Genomic DNA, 27,551 nt, shown 5'->3' with positions numbered 1-27,551 from the left:
AAACAGACCTTTAAGCCCATTGACTCCATGCCAGCCATCGATCACCCATTCACGCTGGTTTTATGTTATCCCACTTCCGCATCCACTCCCTACACACTAGGGGCAGTTTTACAGAGGCCAATTAACCTACAAACGCACAGGACTTTGGGATATGGGAGGAAACCGGAGCATCCAGTGGAAGCCCACAAAGTCACAGGGAGAACGTGCAAACTCCACCTGAGGTCAAGATTGAACTCGGGCCAGTGATGCTGTGAGGCAACTGCCATACCTGCCACTTTTCCGAACTATTTGGGTTGCAGAGTCTATGGAAGGGCTGAGGTCACCTAGCTTTCTCTTGAATTTTTTAGAGATACAGCATGGAAGCATGTCCTTCGGCCCATCAAGTCTGTGCCGACCAGTGATCACCCGTACACCAGATCTATCCTACACACTAGGGACAATTTAGAGAAGCCAATTAACCTACAAACCTACAAACCTGACTTTTTCCTGAATTTAGCCCCATACTCTTTGACCAACCAACACTATATTGTAAAAAGACAGCACGGTGTCGCAGCAGTAGAATTCCAGGTTCGATTACGGGTGCTGTCTGTATGGAGTCTGTACATCCTCCCTGTGACCATGTGGGTTTCCTCCTACACTCCAAAGATGTGCAGATTTGTTGGTTAATTGGCTTCTGTAAATTGTCCCTAGAGTGTAGGATAGAACAAGTATACAAGAGATTGCTGGTCGGCGCGGATTCAGTGGGCTGAAGGGCCTGTTTCCACACTGTATGTCGAAACTAAATTAAAAAATGACAAGTCCCAATAGAAAATGTGTCGATATTTAAAGCTAGGACCTTCTTCAATGCAATTATTTGCCAACATCAACATTGAACTCCCAAGAGAAGAACCAGACCTTTCGCCTATTTCCTCAGGAAACTGCTTTGAACTAGTCATGGGAGACTGATGATAATTATGTGCAGTTGCAAGTAAAAGTAACTCCATTGACATTGATGAATAAATAACGCTGAACCTAAGTCTACCACACCTTTTTTATACTATATTAAATCCAAGGCCATTATATAGGGTGGAGATTTAAATGGCACTTGAGGGGCAACTTATTTTCACGTAGTGGGATTATGGAATGAGCTGCCAGTGGAAGCTGTAGAGTTGGGTACAATGTATAAAAGATAGGTACATGGATAGGAAAGGTTTAGAGATATATAAACCAAAAGCAGGCAGACGGGATTAGTGCAGGTAGACAACATGGTCGGTATGAACGAATTGGACCACAGGGTCTGTTTCTGTGCTGTAGAACCCTATGACTACATATAGGAATGATAGAACATACGCTACCAGAACAGACCACCAATTGCTCCAGAGATGCTGCCTGCCCCGCTGAGTTACCCCAGCACGTTGTGTCGATCTTTGGTGTAAACCAACATCTGTAGTTCCTATTTATAACATTTAAAAGACATTTAGAGAGACCCTTATATTTTAGAGATGTATTTTAGGCATTTAGAGAGATACATTATAGGAAAGGTGTAGAGGAATATGGGCCAAACACGGGAAAATGGAACTATGGGGCATCCTGGTCGGCATGGATGAGTTGGGCCGAAGGGCCTGTTTCCCCGCTGTATTGCCCAACGATTCTGCTGCAATTTGTGTATTTTGCAAAATGAACCAAAATCTATAATCAATTCTTTGATATTTTTCAGAAACTTGAGCTTTAATGAGTTTGTTTGTGACTGTAACCTTTCTTGGTTACCGAGCTGGATGAATGAGGAAGAAGCAAATGGAGTAATCATCGTTGAAAGTGAATTCGTTAAGTGTGCCAAACCTTCAAAGCTAAAGGACGTATCTGTGTTAAGTGTTAATTTTTCAAGCCTTTTCTACGGTGAGTACTAACATTAGCAACCTCGTTAAACCCCCATCAATTATTATCTGATTAGTATGGGTGTCAAGTTAAAGACCATAAGACCACAGGACTTAGAAGCAGAATTAGGCCATTGAGTCTGCTCTGCCATTAGATCATGTCTGATCTATCTTTCCCTCTCAACCCCATTCACCTGCCTTCTCACTGTAACCTTTGACGCCCTTACTAATCAAGAGCCCGTCAATCTCCGCTTTTAAAAATACCCAATGTCTTGGCTTCCACAGCTGTTAGTGGCAATTCTGAGGCTGAACGCTCTGGTCCTAGACTCTCCCACAAGTGGAAACATTTTTTCCACATCCACTCTATCCAGGCAATTCACTATTCGGTAAGTTTTAATGAGGTCCCCTCTTCGTCCTTCTAAACTCCAACAAAGTACATTAACCCAATCATCCCCAGGATCATTCTCGTACACCCAACTTACTGATATCCCAACAAAGAAAAATGAGACTTCGTAATATTATTAAATGCAAAAGTCCAACATTTTTACGTACATTTATTCCCATGAATAGCAGAGTTAGTTGTGTCTATCTTTGGTATAAACCAGCTACTGCAGGTCCTTGTTATTGCATTTACACTCAACTCTCTTGCTCTTTCAGGGTCTGGGTTTGTGGCTTGCCTACCTGACAGGCAGCCGATAGTGAACCTGTCTCTGATGACGTTGCAGAATTCCAGCAGAGAAAATTGCATTGAGCTTTGTTTCAATGAGGGCGAACCATATGCTGCCTTGGACAATGAGAGCCATTGCCTGTGTGGGTCCAAACTTGAGCCGGATTCAGTCACCATGTGCGCACAGGAGGCAGCGGATGGAGGACTTATTCAGGTTTGTGGCTGCACTGTCATAGAACAAGCATTCAAAGCTACAATCGCAAACTTTGCTGAACCTCGCACTTTCAGCCTCTTCGAGGCGGCCCGGTTGACTATTCAGACTCTGGTCAATGTCAGCACTTTCCAGTGGGACTTTGGCGATACGTCGCCACCTTTCAACACCACCAGCCACACGGTGTTCCATAAGTATGGGCTACCGGGCACGTACCTGGTCAGTGTTGCCTTCTTTGTGGGCAGAAAGCTTACCTCACTGCACGTGGAAATAAACATCACCGCTCCCCAGGGAAGGCTGGAGATGACGTGTCCTCCTGTGGTCCAAACTAATAAAAGCATCGACGTCAAGATCTACAATTGGGGCAGCAACAGTGTCACAGCAACGTGGAGCATTACAGCGTCTAATGATGACACAGTAAAGGGTGAGTCGGCCAAACCCAATCTCTAATCGAAGCCATTAATGATTCCCAAAGAGTTTGCATTGGGATTTGTCAACATTGGCATTGGCTGGTCCAGAGGTCCTTTGGATAATCACTATAAGGATGTTGGCAAAACCAATGTTTAACCACATCTCCGTTCCTCCAGATCAAGGGAGCATAATCATAAAATTACTGATGGACTATAGTTTCATAGAATTATACTGCAGGGAAACAGGTACATTGGCCAACTCGTCAATGCCAACCAAGATGCCCCAACCATGCTAGACCTATTTGCCCACTTTTGGCCCACAGCCCTTATAACCTCTTCCTACCCATTTACCTGTCCAAGTGTCTTTTAAAAGGTGTTATTGTACTTTCCCCACAACCTCATCTGGCAGCTCATTCCATGTACCCACCACCCTTTGAGTGAGGAGTGATGAGCGAGTCTTTCCACTGACTGATTAGCACACAACAAAAGGCTTTTCACTGGAACTCGGTACATGTGACAATAAACTAAGCCCAACTAAACTAAACTATAGAAGTTGCCACTCGGGTTTCTATTAAATCTTGCCACTTTCATCTTATCTTGTTCTACTCGCCTTAAGTGGGGTTTTTAAATAAAGGTTCATTATTTTTCGTGCAAGATATGGTGGAAACGGTGAACTTTTCTTCTCAAGAAGACAGTGATTCCCAGGTCAAGGGAAGATCTCCATCCACACTGATAAGGACTAAATGCTGGTGAATGGAGATGAGATTATAGAATGATGGAGAACACTAGAGAGCCCAAAAGGCCTTCTCCTGTTCCCATATCACAAAACATGATTGCCTGACTCTTCACCCGAGAGAAAACCTTCCAGTGTTTAGACGTAGAGTCCCGAAGCCTCAACTGAAGGGTGGCACAGTAACACAGCTGGTCGAGCTACTTCCTCATACCTCAAATTCGAGTTCCTTGGAACCATCATCTCCAGGGACCTCAAATGGGAGGCCACCATCGACTCCACAATTTAAAAAAAGGCCCAATGGAGGATGTACTTCCTGTGGCAGCTAAGAAAACACAAACTGCCACAGGGAATGATGGTCCAGTTTTACACTGCCATCATAGAGTCTGTCCTCACCTTCTCCATCATGGTCTGGTTTGGCTCGGCCACCATGCATGACATCCGGAGGCTGCAACGAACCGTTCGATCAGCCGAGAAGGTTGTTGGCTGCAATCTTCCCCCCCATTGACGAACTGTACACTGCAAGGGCCAGGAAGCGAGCGGGTAAGATCATCTCTGACTGCTCTCACCCTGGCCACAAACATTTTGAAGTACTTCCCTCTGGGAGGTGACTCTGGACTGTCAAAGCCACCACAGCCAGACATAAAAACAGCTTTTTTCCACGAGTAGTAGCTCTACTCTACAACCAAAAGTCTGTAGCCTCCTTTTACTCGGGTATTTTATTTTATTCTTCACATGTTTCATTTATAATATTTTGTTTTTAATTGTTTACTGTATATCGTGCTGTTATCTTTGCGAGCAAAGCACCAAGGCAAATTCCTTGTATGTATACATATTTGTCTAATAAGACTTATTCAATTCAATTCAATCTATAGAGTGAACTAAACTAAACTAAGACTCTTAACAGAGCCTCGCAGAGATTGCCTTAATTTTGGGCAGCATGGATACACAGCAGTAGAGTTGCCGCCTTACAACGCCAGAGACCCGGTTTCGATCCTGACTACGGGTGCTCTCCCTACAGAGTTTGTACCTTCTCCCCGTGAGCTGCATGGGTTTTCTCTGGGAGCTCCGGTTTCCTCCCACACTACAAAGGCGTACAGATTTGCAGACTCATTGGCTTGGTAAAATTGCAAATTGTCTCTAGCTTGTGTTTATGTGTGGGGATGGCTGGTCGGCGTGGACTCGGAGGGCCGAAGGTCCTGTTTCCGCACTGTATCTCTAAGCTAAACTGAAACTAAATTTAATTTCATGTCTAATTCTCCACAGAGTCTCCATTCTGTATCTCTTGAAAGCTAAACTGAAACTGACAAAATTTAATTTCATGTCGTAATTCTGTCAATCCACAGATGGTCTCCATTCTGTCCAGAAATACAGGTTTGGCACATTTGAAGAACAAGTTTACTGTTGGACATGCTCTGGTGGGTTTTATTCCTGTGAGTTTACATAGAAACATAGAAATTTCCAGGCCATTTGGCACATAGCGCCGTCAATTCTGTCAATCTCACACCAATGGTGACCTGGCAATAGTGAAGAGTCCAGAAATACAGAAGTTTATAGCAAATATTACAGGATGGTAAGCTTCATATGGTAGTTTGATGTTTTGTGGAACTGCCCTGGTTCTGGGTTTTATTCCTGTGAGTTAAATTTGGTTTTCCTCGATGGAATTCCCTCCCTTAATCCTCCCCATCTTTCCACCTCTTTAAACCAGTCCCATTGACCAAATATCTGAAAGTTCCCCCCCATATCTGCCCAAGTGCTCATAATTTTTACAAAGCCCCCTTTTATGGGATGTGTAACGGCATGTTGGGACAGCAGCAGCAGATAAAACTGTTGTCGGCACCAGAAACGTGGCGACTCATTGTGTTCAGCCTGGGTGAGGTCTGCTGTATGATTTTAATGGGTTGTATGTGAAACAAAGCATTTTACTGTACCTAGGTACATGTGACAATAAAGTATAATTGTATCGTTGAATCGTTGCCTCACAGCTCCAGCGACACATACTCAGGTGCTGTCTGTGTGGAGTTTGCATGTTCTCCCGGTGACCACGTGGGATTCCCTCTGGGTTTCCCTGATTTCTACTCGCATCTCAAGTGTGGGTTAGCGCATCGAACATCGAACAGTACAGCACAGGAGCGGGCCATTCGGCCCACAATGTTTGTGCTGAACATAATGCAAAGTTAGATTGATCTCACCAGTCTGCACATGATCTATATCCCTCTTTTAAACGTAACAGAGCCTTATTCACACTTTCCTTTTAAATTTACAAGATCTGTGATTCCTGCACTCCCTTTAGACTCGTAGAATCATACACTCTTCGGCCCAACATGCCTACGCTAACCAATATTTACGCTAGTCCCACCTGCCTGCGTTTGGCCCGTATCCCTCCAAACCTGCCCTATCCATGTACCTGTCTAAATGTCTCTTAAACATTAAGATAGTACCTGCCTCCTCCGGCTGCTCGTTCTATATACCCACCACTCTTCAGTAGTTGCCCCTCGGGTTCCTATTAAATCTTTCCTCTCTCACCTTAAACCTATGTCCTCTGGTTCTCTATTCCCCTACCCCGGATAAAAAAACTCTGTGCCTTTACCTGATGTAATCTTCTCATGGTCTTGTACACTATCTGTGATCCCATAATCTAACTTCCTTTAAGCTCACCAGGCCCCCATTTTCTATTCATCCCTTTAAACGCACGGGAGACCAGTCCCACGTTTCTTGTAAACAATAGATAATAGACAATAGACAATAGGGGCAGGAATAGGCCATTCGGCCCTTCGAGCCAGCACCGCCATTCAATGCTGATCATCCCCAATCAGTACTCCGTTCCTGCCTTCTCCCCATATCCCCTGACTCCGCTATTTTTAAGAGCCCTATCTAGCTCTCTCTTTAAAGCATCCATAGAACCTGCCTCCACAGCCCTCTGAGGCAGAGAATTCCACAGACTTGTGTAGGAATGAACTGCAAATGCTGGTTTAAACTCAAGATAGGCACAAAAAAGCTGGAGTAACTCAGTGGGATAGGCAACATCTCTAGAGAGAAGCAGTAAATGACGTTTTGGGTCAAGACCCTTCATCAGACACTCCTTCCCTCCAGAGATGCCGCCTGTCCTGCTGAGTTACTCCGGCTTATTGTGTCTATCTTCTTTTCTTATAAACTCACTGAGGCTTTATTCCTACTCTCCCTGTCATCTCACTGTGATCCCCATGTCCCTGACTACCTGTAAACACACTTGGGCCCCTTTCCAGAGCTCCTTATTAATTCACCTTGTTCACTGGAAATTAATTATACAGCTGTGTAAACACTTTAAAAAAAATGAATTAAAAGTACTAATGTCTAGAGCAGATTTTCCAAGTTATTGTACAGTCTTGTGTATTTTTTGTTATACTAATGTTTATTGAACTGCCTTTTGTTTGTTCAGGATAGCTGCTTATAAAATCATGCGCGGTAAAGATTAGGTGAATGGCCATAGTCTAATCCCCAGGATAAGAGTGTCAAAAACTAGAGGGTGTAAGTTTAAGTTGGGAGGGAAAATATTTAATAAGATCATATGATTATAAAACATAGAAGCAGAATTAGGCCATTGAGTCTGCTCTGCCATTTGATCATGGCTGATCTACCTTTCCCTCCCAACCCTATTTATTCTCCTGCCTTCTTCCCGTAACCTTTGACGCCCTTGCTAATCAAGAACCCATCAATCTCCGCTTTAAAAATACCCAATGACTGTCACCACCTCCGTCTTGCGGCAATGAATTCCACAAATTGACCACCCCGTCGTTAAAGAAATTCCTCCTTATCTCCATTCTAAAGATATGCCTTTTTATTCTGAAGCTGTGGCCTCTAGTCCTATACGCTCCAACTAGTGGATACATCCTCACCACATCCACCCTATCTAGGGTTTCATTATTCAGTAGATTTCAATGAGATCTGCCCCCTCATCCTTCTAAACCTCAGCGAGTACAAGGTCAGAGTCATCAAATCATAATTAAACACTCTTGACTCTCATGACTATCAAATCTATTTATTGAATTAATATCCAATAGGTCAGAAAATCTAGCAATCCAACACTATTAAGGAGCAGCACACAGTGGCGCAGTGGTAAAGTTGCTGCCTTACAGCACCAGAGACCCGGGTTCGTTCCTGATTACGGGTGCTATCTGTACAGAGTTTGTACGTTCTCCCTGTGACCGCGTGGGTTTTCTCCTGGTGCTTCGATTTCCTCCCACATTCCAAAGATGTGGAGGTTTGTAGGCTAATTGGCTTCTGCAAAATGTCCCTAGTGTGTAGGATTGTAAGGGTGGTCTTTGGTCGCTGTGTTCGGTGGGCCGAAGGGCTCGCTTCCACGCCGTATCTCTAAACCAAAGCTAAAGTCAAGAGTCAAGAGTGTTTTATTGTCATATGTCCCAGATAGAACAATGAAATTCTTACTTGCTGCTGCACAACAGAATATGTAAACATTGTACACTGTAAACAATATGATAAACGAGAGAATAAAAGCAAAAAAAAGTTCAGTGTGTATATATACATGTACTCACAAGTACACACACACATATATATATATATGCACATACACACATAAAAACAGCCAATAGTAGTGCAATAATAATAATTATAATAATGGTCTATTGTAGTTCTGAGCTTATTTGAGGTTGTAGTATTTAATAGCCTGATGGCTGGAGGGAAGAAGCTGTTCCTGAACCTGGACGATACAGTTTTCAGGCTCCTGTGCCTCCTTCCCTTTGGCAGGGGTGAAATGAGTGTGTGGCCAAGGTGATGGTGTGGGTCTCTGATGATGTTGGCTGCCTTTCTGAGCCCTTAAAATGCTGGATTATTAGGGTTTTTGTGTACAATGAATGAGGGGAACGGGGCAGGTGGGGGGAGGCGAGAGATGGCCGTGTCCTAATTAAATGGCAGGGCAGGCACGAGGGGCTGTATGGGCGGATTACATGACTCCCTTGTGCTCCCTTCCAGCGAGCATCCTGTATGGATAGGCCTCAGTGATACTGCAAGCGCTGGAACGCTGCAGTGGGTGGACGGGTCTGCCCTGGAGAACTTTCCGGACTGGTTGCCGTGGGAACTGGACATGCTACCCAGTGGTACGTGCGTGCACGTGAATGCAAGCGGTGATGGAGAATGGCAGACGGATCTGTGCGATGCCAGGAGAGGCTTTGTTTGTGCATACAGAGCTGGAGGTGAGTGAACAAAATGATGAGATGGCTTTTCATGGCAAAGCACCAGGCCAGAAGGTCCCTAATACACCCAGCAGAGATAAGATAGGGTTTTGATCATTTGGCTTGACAGGGTGACAGGGTAGAGTTGCTGCCTCACAGCTACAGAGACTCGGGTTTGATCCTGGCCTCAGGTGCTGTCTGTGTGCGGAGTTTCCACGTTCTCCCTGTGACCACGTGGGTTTTCCTCCAGGAGTTCCTGTTTCCTCCCACGTCCCAAAGACATGCTGGTTTGTAGATTAATTGGCCTCTGTAAATTGTTCCTAGTATGAAGAGAGTGGATGCGAAAGTGGGATAACATAGAACTAGTGTGAACAGGTTGGGTCAGAGTGGACTCGGTGGGCCGAAGGGCCTGTTTCCATGCTGTATCCCTAAACATTTTGAGTCTGTGTGGAGTCTGGGCATTCTCCATGTGACAATGTGGGCTTCCTGCGGGTGCTCCGGTTTCTTCCCAATTCCCAATGATCTGCAGGTTTGCAGGATAATTGGCCACTGTAAGATGCAAAGGTGGGATAACATAGAACTAGTGTGAATGATTGATCGATGGTCAGCATAGACTCGGTGGGCCGAAGGGCTTGTTACCGTGCTGTATCACTCTGTGCCTCTATCCATTTGACAGCACAAGATGTCAGAAGGCCATCAGGTGGTCAGGAAGCAGAACTTTAGTTCCTGCCTCCTGCACCCCAGTCTCCACTCATGGCCTCTCACACTTCGAGTGAGGCAGTAATGCCAGCTGTGCATTAGATACGGTGCATTCAACAAGGTGCATTGTGAGTAGCGCATCGTGACAAGTGGATTTCAAGCATGGATATAATAGACAGTCAGAACCTTTTTCCCTGAGTGGAAAATGTAAAAGACCAGAGGGCGTAGTTTAGTTTAGTTTATTATTGACATGGCTGAGGTACGATGAAAAGCTTTTTGATGTGTGCTATCCAGTCAGCTTTAAGGTGAAAGGGCTTAAGTTTAAATGAGATGTGCCGGGCAAGATTTTTACACATAGAGTTTTTTACACAACATACTGCTGGGGCTGGTAGTGGAGGCAGACATAATGGTGGCATTTAAAATGCTCTCATGGAGGGATTTAGATCACGTGCAGGTAGTTTAACTTGGCCTCATGATCCGCACAGACATTGTGGGCCAAAGGGCCTGTTCCAGTGCTGCACTGTTTTATGTACTTTTTAAAAATGTGTTTTAATTTAGTTTAAGATACAGCGCAGAAACAAGCTCTTTGGCCCACCGAGTTTGGCCCTTTGGCCCACCGAGTTTGGCCCTTTGGCCCACCGAGTCCGCGCTGCCCAGAACACTAGCACTGCGACAGCTTCCAATCTTTAACAAAGCCAATGAACCTACGAACCTGCACGTCTTTGGAGTGTGGGAGGAAATGGGAGCACCCAGGGAAAACCAGGTGGTCATGGGGAGAACGTACAATTCCGTACAGACAGCACCTGTAGTCGGGATCGAACCCGGGTCTCTGGCACTGTAAGGCAGCAACTCTACCGCTGCGCCACCGCGCTGCCCTGGTTGCAGCAGATCTACCTTATTTTTGTAGTCTGGGACATTTAAATCTGCCTACTCTGGGAGTGGAATGTCTAAATGGAAGAAGGGTGCATGTGAGGTCATTTGTACTTTGTTGATATAACTGAGTTTAAGGTGAAAGACATTCACAAACATTCAGTCTAGAGTCGTGGTTTAGCCAGCTGTCAAAGCAACCGTGCAGGTGCAGATTTGTGCTCGATACTGCACGTTCCACACTGTGCTGCACTTGGCACCTGTCCTCCGAGGAAACGTGTACCAGATGACCCTAATTCTTGCCTGCTTTGTTCCATCTGTGACTGAGTATGCAAAACAATGAGAGAAATATTCAAAGAGAAAACACGTCAGTTAACATCACACAAAAATCTCGATTCCCTGGGGTGAGGATGCAGTTCAGAACATTTGTAGTTACATTCAGACATTTGACATATCTTGAATTTAAACAGGTAATCACAAATATTCTGCTGCTCTGTAAGACTTTGGGTTGGCCGTAATTGGAGAATTGCGCACAGTTTTAGTCGCAACGTTACATGAAGGTTATGAAGTCTTTGAAGTGGGTTTTGTTTGGTTTTAGATATACAGTTTGGAAACAGGCCTTACGGCCTACCTGGTCCACGCTGACCATTGATCACTCATTCATGCTTATTTTACGTTATCCCACTTGCTCATCACCTCCCTACACACTATGGGGCAATTTACAGAGGGCCAATTAACCTACAAACCAGCATGACTTTGGGATGTTGGCAGGAAACCGGAGCACCCAGAGAAAACCCATGCGGTCACAGGGAAAACGTGCAAACTCCACCCAGAGAGCATCGAAAGTCAGGATTGAACCCAGGTGTGTGGCACTGTGAGGTAGAGGCTCTACCAGCTATGCCACCGTGGCTGCCATGGTACAGAAGAGGTTGACCAGAATGCCACCTGGGTTAGGTGGTATTAGCTACCCGGAGAGGTTGGAATTTTTATAATTTGAGTTTCGTTCTCTGGCATGCCAGAGGTTGAGGGGAAACCTGGCAGAAGTAGAAGAGATAGCATAGATGGGGTAAACATTCAGAAATATCAAAGAATCAAGGGCATAGCTTCATGGTGAGAGAGGCAAAGTTTAAAGGAGATACTTGAGGCAGGTTTATTTACACAGAAGGTGGTGAATGCACAAAATGCCAAGGATGGTAGTGGAGACAGATGCGATAGTGGTGTTTAAGAGGCTTTACATAAACACATGGATGTCCAAGGAATGGAGTGATATATAGATCATATACATGCAGAGGAGATTAGTTGAACCTGTCATCACGATCAGCACATACATCATGGGCTGGAGGGCCTGTTCCTGTGCTATAGGTTCTATAGTCTATGAGCCAATTAATTATACAAAATTAAGAGAGGCATAAACAGGGTAGACAGAACTTTTTTCGCAGGGTGGAAATGTCAAGGACTAGATGGCACAGCTTTAAGATGAGAGGGGCAAAGCCTCATGTGATGTGTGGGACAAGTTTATAGAGAGGGTGGTGGGTGCCTGAACCATTTGCATACTCTTCACCCATCAGTGTTTCCCACATATATTTTGTAAAACAGATAGGATTCCTGGCGCCGATTATCTACTGGTGGGATTGCCGGCGTTCAGTACACACTTACCGGTCAGAAACATCACCGTCAACAACAACGCACCACCATCCATAGGCCTGGGGGAGGTAAGTGATTGTCTGCCTTCAATAGAACCAGCCATAGGGTCACCCACAGTGGCAGAGGGTCTCCTAGGTGAATGCATTTGGATATCTTCCATTCTTCGCAGCTCTTAGAGTCATAGTCATACAGCGTGGAAACAGGCCCTTCGGCACAGCTTCCCCATGGCCGACCAACATGTCCCATCTTCACTAGTAAGACCTACCTGTGTTTGAACCATCTATATATTACTAAAACTCTCATCTTGACCTCGTCCTGCCTGCGCTGTAATTAAATTTGCGCAAAAAATAATCCCCCATAGCGCTACGATTTTTTGCCACCTTACTCACCATTCTCCTCTGCTGCAAGTCAAATAGGTTTTGTTCCGATCGGTGAAATAGTACAAAGGTTATGAAGGTTTTGAAAGTTCCCCCCCCCCTCCCATCACACACCCCCCTCCCCACCCCCCCCCTCCCCCCACCCCCCCCCACACCCCCCCCCCCCCCACCCCAACCACCACCCCCCCCCCCCCCCCCCCCCCCCCCCCCCACCCCCCCCCCCCCCCCCCCCACCCCCCCCCCCACACCCCCGCTCCCCCACACCCCCACGCCCCACACCCCCCCCCCCTCCTCCACCACTCCCCTCCCCCATCCCCCCCCCAAGATTTTGTTGCATCTTGATGTTTGTCTGCAAAGTCAGATATATTCCTCATCAAGGTACTATCCAGAAACAAAGAATCAATAGTTCAATGGTTCTTTCGACATACAGTGAAATTCCTTTTTTTACTTAGTTCAGTGAAGTATTGCCATACATGAGCACAATCCCTGATTAGTCTAAAGTGCATTTAAACAGTCCACTGAGACCTCAGGCAAGAGTCACCAGATTTTGGTGCCACTTTCAAACTCCAGTCCAATCCACGCTCTCAGTCTCCTGGAGCCGCTCCTGATCCAGGCGAGCCCCAGGCTGCTGCACGGCCTCCAGCCGTCGCCTACGTCCGAATAGTCCAGCAAACTGTTGCCCCTCTCCTCACCCCCCGACCACCTTCAGCACTTGTGCCCTGGAGGTGCTTCCTGCAGCCGACTTTGAAGGACGCAAGGCCACGGCTCACTCTTCCACCAGCCCTTGCTCTTGCATCCTCCAGTCCTCTGGGGACAAGCAGGAGCCGGTTCATCAGCTTCCTTCCAGGGGGGTGAATGTGTTTATTTCCTCTTTATCAAGCCACTTGCTGATCCTTTTGTTTCCATGTTTGTCCTGTAGCTCATGGTCTTCCCTGGACTTTGGTTCAGTCACAAAGGTTACATTTCAGTGGTCGAAATGGCCACGGAAAATTTAAACCGTACCGTACAAGTGAGATTCAGGATCTACCGACCAAGATGTGCTGGAGCAGACCTGTACCTTGTCACACCAGGTAATGCCTTGATTGTCATAGAATCGTGTGAGAAATCAGGACTTAGAACATAGAACAATGCCACTACCACCTCCAGGCAAATACAGACCCCACCGCTCTCTGGATTAAAAACCTTTCCCAACCTCCCCTTTAATTCTCCGACTATTGAACAGTACAGCACAGGAACAGGTCCTTCAGCCCACAATGTTTGTGTCCTCCCACACCCCAAAGATGTGTGGGTTTGTCATACATTGTGGAAACAGGCCCTTCAGCCCAACTTGCCCACACCAACCAACATGTCCCATCTACACTAGATCCACCAGCCTGCATTTGGCGCAGTTCCCTCTAAACCTGTCCTATCCATGTGCCTTTTCAAATGTTTCTTAAAAGTTTCACCCGAGAAAAATCCATGCAGTCACAGAGAGAACGTATAAACTCCGTACAGACAGCACCCATAGTCAGCATTGAACCTGTGTCTCTGCCAACCTGTTGTTAGGCAACTGAACCAATTTATTAACTAGAGAGCAATCCTGAGGTACTATCTACATCACTTGAGACACTCCGACTACCTTTGATCTGACTTTACTGGACTTTATCTTGAACGAAACATGATTCCCTTTATCATGTGTCTGTACACCGTGGATGGCTCGATTGTAATCGTGTATAGTCTTCCCGGTAATTGGTTAGCATGCAACAAAAAATACTTTTCACTGTACCTCGTGACAATAAACTAAACTAAACTCTCAGTCTGAAGAAGGGTCTCTTTCCGACCCGTAACATTACCCATCCTTTTTCTCCAGAGATGCTGCCTGATCCGCTGAGTTACTCCACCATTTTGTGCCTATCTTCGGTGTTAAACTAAACTAAAGTTACTTCCACTTCTGAAACAATCCGTCCATTTCTTCTTGCAGACAGCGAAGAAGTGTGCACCTCCTTTGCTCTGTGTCTGGCTGGAACTCGTGGCAATGAGACTCATGGCTGCACCAGTGGGACCAAGTGGTGTGGGTCGGCCAAAGCTTGCTTGCCGCTCAAAAGACCCTGCAGCTCCGACGTCCTGACGCAGTGCCCGAACCTAACCCCGCCGCGCTTCAGCAGGAGCCATCCCAGTTACGATATCGTGTCTGAGAACACCTGGACCTTGCCGCCTCACAGTGCCACGCATCACGTGGTAAGATGATCCGTGGCTTCCACCACCAATGTCCCAACCCGCCAAGTCACCTATCCATTTTCACCAGAGATGCTGCCTGACCCACTGACCTGCTCCAGCATTTTGTGCCCTTTGTGTAAACCAGCATCTGCAGATGCTTGTTTCTACTCCTCTCATTTTATTTTTGGTTATAGGTAACTAACCTACAAACCAGCCCATCCCCACCCTTCTGCCAGCCTAATTCTACATCTATCACATGACCTTATGACCTCTGACTTCACGATTTGCTCCTCTTCTATCCTTAACTCACACTTTTTGTTATTACATCTTTAGCATTTGTCGAATCATCTGGCTACCCTAGCCCCCCCCATCCCCCCCCCCCCCCTCCCCCCCCCCCCCCCCCCCCCCCCACCCCCCCCCCCCCCCCCCCCCCCCCCCCCCCCCCCCCCCCCCCCCCCCCGCCTCTCACCTACATCCATCTGTCAGTTACCAGGCTTTGTCCTGCCCCACCCCTCTTCCAGTTTTCTTCTTTCCCACCCCCCTCCTCCCCACCCCCCCCCCCCCCCCTCTCCTGCCCCCGCCCCCGCAACCACAATCAGTCTGAAGATGGATTCTAACCCGAAACATCATCTATCCCTGTCCTACAGAGATGTTTCCTGACCGGATGAGTTACTCCAGAACTTTGTGTCTTATTTTGTGAACCAGCATCTGCAGTTTGTTGCAATATGTACCATCTACAAAATGCACTGCAGTTACGTTCACAGGCTGCGGTGAGAGCACCTCCCAAATCTGCACATATCTGCCCAAGAGGCAGCTAGCTGGTAGAACCGCTGCCTCACAGCACCAGAGACTCGGGTTCGATCCTGACCTTGAGTGCTGTCTGTCTGGTTTTCTCACTCATCCCAAAGACATTTTTAGTTAATTGGCTTCTGTAAAATGCCACTAGTGTGTAGGGGGTAAATGAGAAAGTGGGATAAGATAGAACTAACGTGAACGGGTGACCGATGGATGGCGTACACTCAGTGGGCCGAAGGTTCGGCTTCCATGCTATATTTTTCAAACATTCAATCTCCCACCAAGACAGGAGGAGGCTTCAGGGACTGGGTGCGCCACCCCCTGCAAGTTCCCGCTAAGCCCCACATTGATACACATCCTCCCCAAGCATAACGGGGTCCCATTTCTGAAAGATGCTCTTAACCTGAACTGTGTGCGTCAGAAATGTGGCTGCCCTGCAATACAGTTAAATAAAAACGTAGACCGATCAAAGGTTATGAGGAGAAGGTAAAAGAATGGGGTTGAGAGGAAAACATGGATCAGCCATAATCAAATGGTGGAGCAGGCTTGACTTGTAGGGCTGAATGGCTTAAGGGCCTATCCCACCTGGCGATTTTTTTTGGCGACTGCCGGCGTCAATGACTGACGTATCAGGGTCGCCAAAGGATTTTGAACATTCCAAAATCCAGCGGTGACAAAAAAAATGTTGCAGCACTTGAGGAGGCACCGTGCGTCAATACGTTGTCACGCCGTGTCACGCCGCGACTTATTCGGTGACCTGTACGTCAGTCAATGATGCCGACAGTCGCCGAAAAAAATCGCCAAGTGGGACAGGCCCTTTAATTCTGCTCCTATCTCTTATGATCTTATGATCCACGGTCAACGCATAGGACCATTCATAAGCCTGATAACAGCATTGTAACGCAACAGCTCCAAAGACAGTGTGTCCAATGTCCGCATTGGGTTCGAGGTGAATAGGACAGAACTCTGGGAACTTAGGGAAGGATTGTGAAGAAGCTTAATACGTTTTTTAGGTTTAGAGATACAGCGTGGAAACAAGGCTCCTCGGTCCACTGAGTCCACGTTGACCAGTGACCACCCCTACACCTGTTCTAGCCTACATGTCAGGGACAAATATTATAGAAGCCAATTAACCTACACACCACATATTTGCGATGTGGGAGGAAACGGGAGCACCCGGTGGAAACCCACATCACAGGTAGAACGTGCAAACTCCGTACAGTCAGCACCCATAGTGTGGATTGAACCCGGGCCTCTGGTGCAGTAAGGCATCAGCTCTACTGCTGTGTCACTGTGCCGGGGGTGGGGGGGGGGGGCCCATAAGAGGGGATTTAACAGTTCCTAGAATCAATGTTTGGATAAGAACTGCTGACTCGGGGGAAAGTGTGGGTGTGGAAGCTAGCCCTTGTATCCACAACTCAGACATTCCTTCCAGTTTGAAGCTTGGTGTTGGGCCTGTTAATATTTTTGCTCTAAGCCCTGGAGATCATTGCCATCATTTCCTTCCACCAGGAAAGTAAGTGTCTATTTTTTCTCCTGTTGAAGGTGTTACTGAGCAATGAAAGCATCGCGGTCCAAGTTAACGACATCGTTGCCATTCAACACAACAGCGAGCCGGGAGCCTTCCTCCAGTGCCAGAGGAACGAGTCGTCGCCCTGGCAACAGAATTACTTCAGCATTGTCTACTCCAGCGGGAGTGCCGATTTCCGCAGCAACCTGACCAACATCGAGTGGACGGACGGAGTGGTGTGCAACCTGCGTGTATTGTACAGCTACAGGCGCAAGACAGTTGCCAGCAGCCCGTTCCTTTGCAAGGGGCAGTCCGTGCCTGGTAACTACACCTACCGAGCCATCGTGGACGATGGGTCCCCACGCGGCAACATGTCCTGCAGCGTGCAAGTTGTCGCCCCCGTCACCGACTTCAGCGTCATCTACCCGCCCAAGCAGAACGGCGTCCATTACGTGCCGAAGAATCGCCCGCTCGTCATCGTCAAGGTTGCGACGCTGGACAGGCCATCGGTGAACTTCTCCGGGAGCAACGAGACGTTCAGCTGTCAGGCCACCTGCCCTGAAGATCTCTCCCCGCTCTGCGGAAAGGAGGATAACAACACCTGCTACTCCAACATCGCACTCTTTGTCAAGGACTACAATCTGACCAGCATCACCATCACCGTCAGGAACCTGGTCAGCTCCATCAGCAAGACCGTGGCCGTGAGGGCCGAGGACCTGATCGAAGGACTGACCATTCTCCCGGACCCAAAGATCAGGGTGTTGTCCAACGAGCTTGTGGTAAGAAGTCTTTGTTTAATGGTGATCAATGGTTGATCAATGGTGTTTTATCATTAATGTCTTATTATTATTATTAATGTTTAGTGTTTTCTGAGTCATTCGTAAACTGTCACTGTATGTCATGTTGTTACGTGGGCGGAGCACCAAGGCAAATTCCTTGTATGTGAATACTTGACCAATAAACTTACTTACTTAATCAACAGCATGATTGCAGATAAGACCACTAGGATCGGGTAGCATTTAGATAGGTGGATTTTACCCAGGGTAGGGGAATCAAGAACCAGAGGACATCAGTTTAAGGTGAGGGGAACAATTTTTAATATGAACCTGAGTAGCAACTTTTCCACTCAGAGGATGGTGGGTATATGGAACAAGCTGCCAGAGGAGTTAGTTGAGGCAGGTACTATAACAACATTTTATTTTTAGAGTTACAGTGTGGAAACAGGCCTTTTGGCCCACCAAGTCTGTGCTGACTAATGACCACCTGTACACTAGTTCTATCCTACACCTTAGGTACACCCCTGGGACAATTTACCCTAGAAGCCAGTTAACCTGCAAACCTGCACGTCTTCGGCTTGTGGCAAGAAACCAGAGCACTCGGAGAAAACCAGAGTGGTCACAGGGAGAACATACAATCTCTATACAGACTGCACCAGTAGTCAGGGTCGAACCCACGTTTCTGGAACTGTAAGGCAGCAACTCTACCGCTGTGTCAATGTGCTGCCCTTTAATAGACATTTGGACAGATTCATGGGTAGGAAGGGTTTAGAGAAATGCGGGCCAAACGCTGGCAAATGGGATTAGTTTAGATGGGGAATCTTGGTCGGCATGGATCAGTTGGGCTGAAGGGCCTGTTTCTGTGCTGCATCTATGGACAGGAAGGGAATGGAGAGACATGGACTATGTGCAAGAAAATGGGATTAGATTAATTTGACATTGTGGCTGGCACAAACTCGATGGGCTGAAGGGCCTGTTTGTGCACTGTACTGATCTGTTGTTCTATTTTGCAGATGTTTTGGGTATTTTAAGACAATGCTGAACCATAAAGAGAAACAACATGGAAACAGGCCATTCGGCCCATTGAATCTGCTTCCATCATGTACCACCTATTGTTACACTAATCCGATTTTACCCTTCCTGCTTTCCCCTCAGTTCCATAAGTTATAGGAGCAGAATTAGACCACTTGATCCATCAAGTCTACTCCGCCATTCATCTTGGCTAATCTATCTTTCCCTCTCAACCCCATTCTCCTGCCTTCTTCTCAAAACCACTGATACCCGTACTAATCAATAATCTATCAACCTCCGCCTTAAAAACATCCATTGATCTGCCCTCCACAGCCTCTGTGGCAATGTATTCCACAGATTCACCATGATCTGACTAAAGAAATTCTACCTTGACTCCTTTCTAAAGGTACCTCCGTTTATTCTGAGGCTATGGCCTCTGGTTCTGGACCCTCACACTAGTGGAAACATCCTCTCCAGATCCACTCTATCCAGTTCCCCTCATGTTCAGTTGATTGACTTTTGTGCTCGATAGCGCTGTATGGAATGTAGCATTCAGCTTCCAAGCAGTAGATGGCAGTTATCCATGGAGTCGGCAAACTGCCAGTTGTGCAGTTGGTCAACAAAATATAGCAGCTAAATATTGAAGGATGCACATAACAGCAGGAGTCATACAATCTATCTCTGTCACGCCCTTCAATGGGGGAAGAGTAATGAAGTGGCTGGGCAAATCTCCAAGGGTCCAACTATTGACCCTTTGTTGAGTTTTTTGACCTGAAACTTTGACTCTGTTTCTCTTCCCACAGTCAAGGGCTGCTCCGCTAAAGCCTGATCCAGCATTTTGTTTTCTTAGCTTAAATCTCCAGAGTCTGATTCTCATCACACACCGTGAACTTGGCCCTCTCCGTGTCTAGCGGTTGTACGGTGGCGTAGCGGTAGAGCTGCTCTGCGGAGGACCTCTGTTGATCTGGCAAAGCGGATAATCCAGAAAGCTTGCCGGAAAATCAGTGGTAGACCTGCATTCATGTATAGTCTTTTCTTTGACTGGATAGCAGGTACACTGAAGCTTTTCACTGTACATCGGTACACGTGACAATAATAAGAAACTAATCTAAACTAAATTAAACGTACCACAACTTGTAATGTAGTTTATGGGATTGATTTGCCATTGACACACAGTGCTGATATGCCCTACATTCAGAACTGTGTGTTGGACTAACATTTATTTCTTGTACTTTCTGTAGCAGCATGATGCCCATTTTATCCTGTCAATATTCTATCTGCAGACCTACACAGCGAGAGTGAGTGCTGGAACAAACGTCATGTTTAAGTGGACCGTTGATGATAAGGCCTCCTTCATACATTACAAGCAAGTCTACAAAGTCATCTATCGAACAGAGGCTGTTTACAAGCTTTCGGTGAGTATACTTGGCAGGTGGAATTTCCTGTTCTGCTTGGTAGTTAGACATCATTGCTCTTACTCACACTAATTCATAAGTTAGAGCAGAATAAGGCCATTCGGCCCATCGTCTACTCCGCCATTCAATCATGGCTGATCTATCCTTCCCTCTCAACTCCATTCTCCTGCCTTCTCCCCATAACTCCTGACACCCGTAATAATCAAGAATCTCTCAATCTCTGCCTTAAAAATATCCATTGACGGCCTCCACAGCCTTCTGTGGCAATGAATTCCACAGATTCACCACCCTCTAACTAAAGAAATTCCTCCTCATCTCCTTTTTAAAGGTACATCTTTTTATTCTGAGGCTTCTGGTCCCAGATTCTCCCACTGGTGGAAACATCCTCTCCTTCACGAGTGGAAACATCCTCTCCTTCATTCCGCAAACTACATTACAAGTTATCTCACCTTTGCATCCACTCCCGACACATTAAGGACAATTTACAGAGGGCCACTTTACCTACAAACCCACACATCTTGGGATGTGGGAGGAAATTGGGGCAACCGGAGGAAAGCCACACGGGAGAACTTGCAAACTCCACACAGACAGTATCCGAGGTTGGGATCGAACCTGGATCTCTGAAGTTGTTAGGCAGCAGCTCTACCGGCGTATCACCAGTTTTGAATCTTTCGGTAAACTCATGGAGTCACCGAAAGATTAAAGAATCATGCAGCATAGAAACAGGGTTCACTGAATAGTACTGAGCGCTCTTTTACATTAACCCTTCACCAATCCATGTTATTCTCTCAACACTCACATCAACTCCCCCCAGATTCTATAAACACAGCACAGTGGTGCAACAGTAGAGTTGCTGCCATACAGTGCTAGAGACTACAGGTTCGATCCTGACTATGGGTGCTGTCTGTACAGACTTTGTACGTTCTCCCTGTGACTGCATGGGTTTTCCATGGGTGCTCCCATTTCCTCCCACTCTCCAAAGACATACAGGTTTGTAGGCTAAATTGGTTTATTGTCCTTAGTGTGTAGGATAATGTGAGTGTAAGGGGTGATTGATGTAAAACATTTCAATGGCCCGCCCTTAAAGTGCGTTTCACAACATCAGGGCATCGTAACGCCAGGGGTTTCCTTTCAAAGTGTAGTCACCATTGAAAAGATGGGAGACAGCATGGCTAACCACCCAAAGCAGAATAACAACGGGTCATCTTTATTGATAACGTTATCCGAGGTACCTATTGACCTGGACAAAGGACAAGCCTGCGTTCCAGCAGACTAACGCTTGTGTTTCACTCTTGCAGCTGACTGCATCCAACCAAGTAAGCACCCAAAGTATTATTTGCAACGTGACTGTGGACAGGAGGAATCCGTTGGCAGAGTTAAATGTCTCTGGTGTACCAGCCGTTCTTGTACAAGGTCTCCCATATGCCTTTGTCGCGAGAGTGAAGGTGGACGCAGCCATTAATGCTACATTCAGGTAACTGGCAGAAACTGCATTTTTCGGTTCTATGCGGCTGTCCATTCCCAACCCACTCCACTGTCTTTGAGGAAATTCTTTGCATGTGTGCGTAGCATGACTACTTTCAGTATACCCACTGCATGCACAGCTCTGTACACAAGCAGTGGTTTTAGTTGTGATTTAAGAAATACAACAAAGAAACAGGCCATTCATCCCACCGAATCCCCACTGGCCATCAAACACCCGTTCATACTACAGGTGCACATCCTTTTATCCGAAAGCCTTGGGACCAGACACTTTTCGTAATTCAGAATTTTTCGGCTTTCGGAATGGAAGATTTTTAGCGTAGATTTTAACGGCTGGCTCAGTGGTAGAGTGCTCGGCTCATATCCGCAAGGTCGCGAGTTTGCGCCTCGATCCCGGCAGTTACTCGATCGCGAGTTTGAGTCTTCAATGTAGTTTTTTTCTTGCAGAATAGGAGAGAATAGGGAGGGTTAGGCTGGGATCATTCTCTGCGAGATAATCGTAGTGCGGGAGACAAGTGTAGGAGAGGTGTACTGACTGTGTGGGCAGAACTTTGGAAGTGATTGCCCACCATTCTCAAAAGCCGCTGTGTCTCCCTGTCCCTCCAACTCCAGAGGAGTCCGCTCCCCGATGGGCCGCGACGGCGACAAGTGGCAGTTCGCCCACAGCCCGAGCTGCGCCCCCTCATCCGCAACCCGGGTTCCTCTGGAGTTGGAGCGGGGCTGGGCTAGAGTTGTTGCTGGCTGTGAGTCTCTGGGATCTCTGTGCTTGCAGTGGGCCTGGGGGTCGGTGTCCCGATGAGGGGGCGCAGCTCTCGGGCTGTGGGCGAACTGCCAAGTAGTGGCGCATCGGGGAGCGGCTTCTGGTGGTCCTGACGTCTCTCAGCTCCTGTCCAGGGGGGTGGCCGGAGACATCAGGACCAACAGGAACCCACTCCCCGATGGGCCGCTACAGCGACAAGTGGCAGTTTGCCCACAGCCCGAGCTGCGCCCCCTCATCCGCAACCCGGGTTCCTCTGGAGTTGGAGCGGGGCTGGGCTAGAGTTGCTGCTGGCTGTGAGTCTCTGGGATCTCCGTGCTTGCAGTGGGCCTGGGGGCCGGTGTCCCGTTGGTCCTGATGTCTCCGGTGACTGGCACTAGCTCCGACGTGAAGACAGTGCAAAGCCCCCGCGCCGGTGCAATGGGCAGGGAGCTGGAGAGGGGAGGGAAGGGGTCGCAAACATGGCCGGGAAGCAGAGGGGTGTAGGTGGGGTGAAACTTAAGGGAGCGACAATTTGCTGCTGCCTGCCCGCTGAGTTAAAAAGTTCTCATGCAAGACTCACGATACACTGTATATCATGAGTCTACCTTGGGAACTTTTTAACTTAGCGGGCAGGCAGCAGCAGATTGTCAATTTTACCCTCCCGCGCAATATACCCTCACCTTCTCTTTTATGAATGTGGATTTAGTTCCCCTTTCTTCGAGGACCGACCGGAGGTTCCGCTGTCACCTCTGCGGGCCGCCCTCGGTGAACGTTTTCAAGGACCTTTCTTCAAGGACTGAAAAAATGTCGCTATTCGGAGGTTTTCGTTATTTGGAACTTCGGATAAAAGGTTGTGCACCTGTAGTACTATGTTATCCCACTTTCTGTAGACGTTCGAGATACAATGTGGAAAATTGCCCTTCAGCCCACGGTATCCGCACCGACCAGTGATCACCTTGTGCACCAGCACTATCCTACACACTAGGAACAATTTACGATTTTTATCTAAGCCAATTAACCTACAAAGTTGCACGTCTTTGGAGTGTAGGGGGAAACTGGCGCACCCGGAGGAAACTCCTGCAGTCACGGGGAGAATGTACAAACTGTGTACAGCCAGCACCCAGAGAAAACTCACATGGTCATGGGATGAACATACAAACTCCGTACAGACAGCACCCGTAGTCAGGATTGAATCTGGGTCTCTGGCACTGTAAGGCAGCAACTCTACCACTGCCCCACTGTGCCATCCATCCACTTTCTCATCCACTCCCTACACATGAGGGACAAATATGCAGAAGCCAATTAACGTACAAACCTGCACGTCTTTTGGGATGTGGGAGGAAATCCAAGCACCTGGAGGAAACCCAAGCGGTCATAGGAAGAACGAGCAAACTCCACGTAGAAGCAGCCATGCTCGGGATCAAACCCAGTTCTCTGGTGCTGTGAGGCAGCAGCTCTGCCAGTTGTGCTGCTGTGCCACCATTGTGATCTTCCTACTGCTCTGGTGAACAGGCTCTCGGCACAGCCAATGGGCCACTTGGGTTGTTAGGTATCAGGCCAGGAAGTTCTACCCCAGGGCAGGTCCCAATCTTTCATCTGCCCCACTAGGGGTAACACAGTGGTGCAGCAGTAGAGTTGCTGCCTTACAGTGCCAGAGACCCAGATTTGATCCTGACTGCGAGTGCTGTCTGTACGGAGTTTGTATGTTCACCCCATGACTATGTGAGATTTCTCTGGGTGCTCTGGTTTCATCTCAAGTTCAAGTTTGTAGATTATTTGGCTTTGGTCAAGAGTGTGCATAGTCTCTAGTGTGTAGGGTAGTGCAAGTGTATGGGGTGATTGCCGTTTGGCGCGGACTCGGTGGGCTGGAGGGCCAGTTTTCACGCTGTATCTCTAAACTAAACTTAACTAAACTAAGTCAACTGAGTTGTTTTCCTAGTGCTTCATTTTTGGTTTCCACATGGGCTGATCTACAACTAAAGCCCAGGGACCTTTACTTCGTGTTTAGGCGCTGAGTGTTTCTGTTACTTTGCAGGTGGAGTTTTGGTGATGGGAGCGATGATGACATTTACCAGTTCAGCTCTCCTTATAACGTCAGCCTTTCCGTTCCTCATGTGCCGGTCAAGCAAGCTGTGCTACAGCACAATGTCACTCACGTCTACCGTCTCCCAGGTATGTTGCTCGCTCACATGTGGTTTGTGGGTCTCGTGATTCAACCCCCACCCTCTTGTGTAGGAAGAAACTGCAGATGCTGGTTTAAACCGAAGATAGACACAAAAAGCAAGGAGCAACTCAGCGGGACAGGCAGCATCTCTGGGGAGAAGCAATGGGTGACGTTTCGGGGAGAGACCCTTCTTCAGACTGAAAGTCACGGGAAAGAGAAAGGGAAAGTAGAGATATAGAAGACGATGTAGAGAGATAAAGAACAATGAATGAAAGATATACAAAAAAGTAACAATATTTGTTACCAACCAGGGTGGTCACGGTGGCGCAGCGGTAGAGTCGCTGCCTTACAATGAATGCAGCGCCGGAGACCCGGGTTCGATCCCGACTACGGGTGCTGTCTGTACGGAGTTTGTACGTTCTCCCCATGACCTGCGTGGGTTTTCTCCGAGATCTTCGGTTTCCTCCCACACTCCAAAGACGTACAGATTTGTAGGTCAATTGGCTTGGTAAATGTAAAAATTGTCCCTAGTGGGTGTTAATGTGTTACTGTGCGGGGATTGCAGGTCGGCGCGGACCCGGTGGGCCAAAGGGCCTGTTTCCGCGCTGTATCTCTAAAAGTAACACTAAAGATAAAGGAAACAGGCCATTATTAGCTATTTGTTTGGTGAAAACGAGAAGCTGGTGCAACTTGGGTGGGTGAGGGATAGAGAGAGAAGGAATGCTGGGGTCCCTTGAAGTTAGATAAATCAATATTCATACCACTGGGCTGGAAGCTGCCCAGGCAAGATATGAGATGCTGTTCCTCCAATGTGCGTTTATCCTCACTCTGACAACGGACGGGTCAGCAGGCCACACATTAGATACGGTGATTTTGTGTAACCACTTATACTTCCCCATATGTATTATTGAAGTTTTGGCTGCTGTATTGTTCATCCACCATGCTTCCATGTATCTATGCTTTATTTTGTTTCTACAAGGAAAGATGTAGATAGGTTATTTCCAACTAACTAATTGCAGTGCTTGTTAGTAGTCGCTCCGCCTAATTTGCGATTTATATTACCAAGATCTTGCTTACATAAGTCAGTGTGAGTAGCTGCTAGTTACTGTAATGTCCTGCAGACCAATGCTGTAAGTGGACTTTAATAAATATGTATACACTATGTACGACTTGCCTCATTACACTAGGACAGAAAGGTCAGTGTGGGGAATGGGAAGGAGAATTAAGGGCCTGTCCCACTTTCACGACCTAATTCACGACCTCTGCCGAGTTTGCCCTTGACTCATATTCGCAGCATGGTGGTCACGAGGTCGTAGGAGGTCGTAGGAGGTCGTAGGAGGTCGTATGTAGGTAGTAGGAGGTTGTGATGCTAGTCGTAGGTACTTGTGGCATCAAGTAGGTCGGGGCGTTTTTCTAGCCTGATGAAAAATGTCCACGAGTAAAAAAGGTCGTGAATTAGGTCGTGAAAGTGGGACAGCCCCTTTAAAGTGTTTAGCAACCGGGAGATCAGGTAGATTCTGGCAGACTGAACGAAGGTGCTCAGTGAAACAACGCCCAGTCTGCGTTTGGTCTCATCGATGTTTATGAGCCCACATCCTGAACAATGGATACAGTAGATGAGATCCTCCAAATTAAAACCTGCACTGCACATCTTCTTTAAACTTTGCCGCACTCATCTTAAAATGATGCCCTCTAGCATTTGATTTTTCATCCTCGGAAAAGAGTTCTGTCCATCTACCCTATGTATGCATGATTTTATATACTTCTATCAGGTCTCCTCTATCTACAGCATTCCAGAGAATGCAATCCAAGTGTCCAACCTCTCCCTGTAGCAATGCCCCCTATTCTAGGCATCATTCTGATAAACCAGCTCTGCACCCTTTCCAAATCCTCCACATCCCACCTGTAATGCCCCTCGCACCTTAAAACTCTGCCCTCTAGTATTTGATTGTTCCATCCTGAGAAATAGATTCTGACTATCTATCCTATCTATGCCTCTCATAATTTTAAGTACGATTAGGTCTCCCTCAATCTCCGGCATTCCAGGGAAAAGAATCCAAAAATGTCGGACCTTTCCCTGTTGTTAATATCCTATAAACCAGGCATCATTCTTATGTATCACCTCTGAATCCTTTCCAAAAGCCTCCACATTCTTTCTGTAATGCCCCTTTCATCTTTAAACTATGGCCTCCAGTATTTGATACTTTTCTATCCTGGGAAGAAGGTTCGGACAGTCTACCCTATCTATGCTTTTCATAATTTTACAATATGTGCTGGTAACAGTAACTCAGTGTAGTGTCATAGAGCCATACACCATGTATACAGGCCTTTCGGCCCAACTTGCCCAAGCTGACCCTACTATACAAGTCCTAACTGCCTGCGTTTGGCCCATATCCCATGAAACCTATCCTATCCGTCTATGTTTATTAAATGTTTTAAACGTTATAATAGTTTAACTACCTCTTCCAGCAACTTGTTCCATATACCTACCACATTTGTATAAAAAAGTTGCCCCTCAGGTTCCTATTAAATCTTTCCCCCCCTTTCCCCCCTTTCCTCCCATAACCTATGTCCTCTAGATTTTGATTCCCGTACTCCTGGGTAAAAGACAGCATTTACCCAATCAAATCCTCTCATGATCTTATTCACCTCTATAGGATCACCCCTCATCCTCCTACGCTCCAAAGAATAAAGTCTGTGCCTACTCAACCTCTCCTAGTAGCTCAGGCCTTCAATTCCTGGCAACTTCCTCGTAAATCTTCTTTCCACCCTTTCCAGCTTAGCAACATCTTTCCTATAACACGAGTGACCAAAACTGAACACAATATTCAAAATAT

General features: G+C 47.0%; 1 protein-coding gene across 1 annotated transcript in view; it reads left to right on the top strand.

Annotated features, from left to right (window-relative positions):
• Window positions 1-1,586: 1,586 nt before the first annotated feature.
• Window positions 1,587-27,551, top strand: part of pkd1a (polycystic kidney disease 1a) — a gene marked incomplete at its 5' end in the record, with an annotated part of 103,056 nt that continues 77,091 nt past the window's right edge. The window contains 11 exons of the mRNA XM_055651913.1: window positions 1,587-1,875; window positions 2,511-3,178; window positions 5,353-5,444; window positions 8,840-9,060; window positions 12,202-12,317; window positions 13,546-13,696; window positions 14,587-14,843; window positions 17,163-17,906; window positions 20,198-20,329; window positions 21,628-21,803; window positions 24,586-24,722. Coding sequence (XP_055507888.1) covers window positions 1,587-1,875; window positions 2,511-3,178; window positions 5,353-5,444; window positions 8,840-9,060; window positions 12,202-12,317; window positions 13,546-13,696; window positions 14,587-14,843; window positions 17,163-17,906; window positions 20,198-20,329; window positions 21,628-21,803; window positions 24,586-24,722 — 2,983 coding nt within the window. The remainder of the gene's footprint in view (window positions 1,876-2,510; window positions 3,179-5,352; window positions 5,445-8,839; window positions 9,061-12,201; window positions 12,318-13,545; window positions 13,697-14,586; window positions 14,844-17,162; window positions 17,907-20,197; window positions 20,330-21,627; window positions 21,804-24,585; window positions 24,723-27,551) is intronic.

The sequence above is a fragment of the Leucoraja erinacea genome, chromosome 20, assembly GCF_028641065.1.
Source record: "Leucoraja erinacea ecotype New England chromosome 20, Leri_hhj_1, whole genome shotgun sequence".
Classification (NCBI taxonomy): Eukaryota; Metazoa; Chordata; class Chondrichthyes; order Rajiformes; family Rajidae; genus Leucoraja; species Leucoraja erinaceus.
Note: the sequence above shows the minus strand (reverse complement) of the source record. Positions and strands in the feature narration are given on the sequence as shown.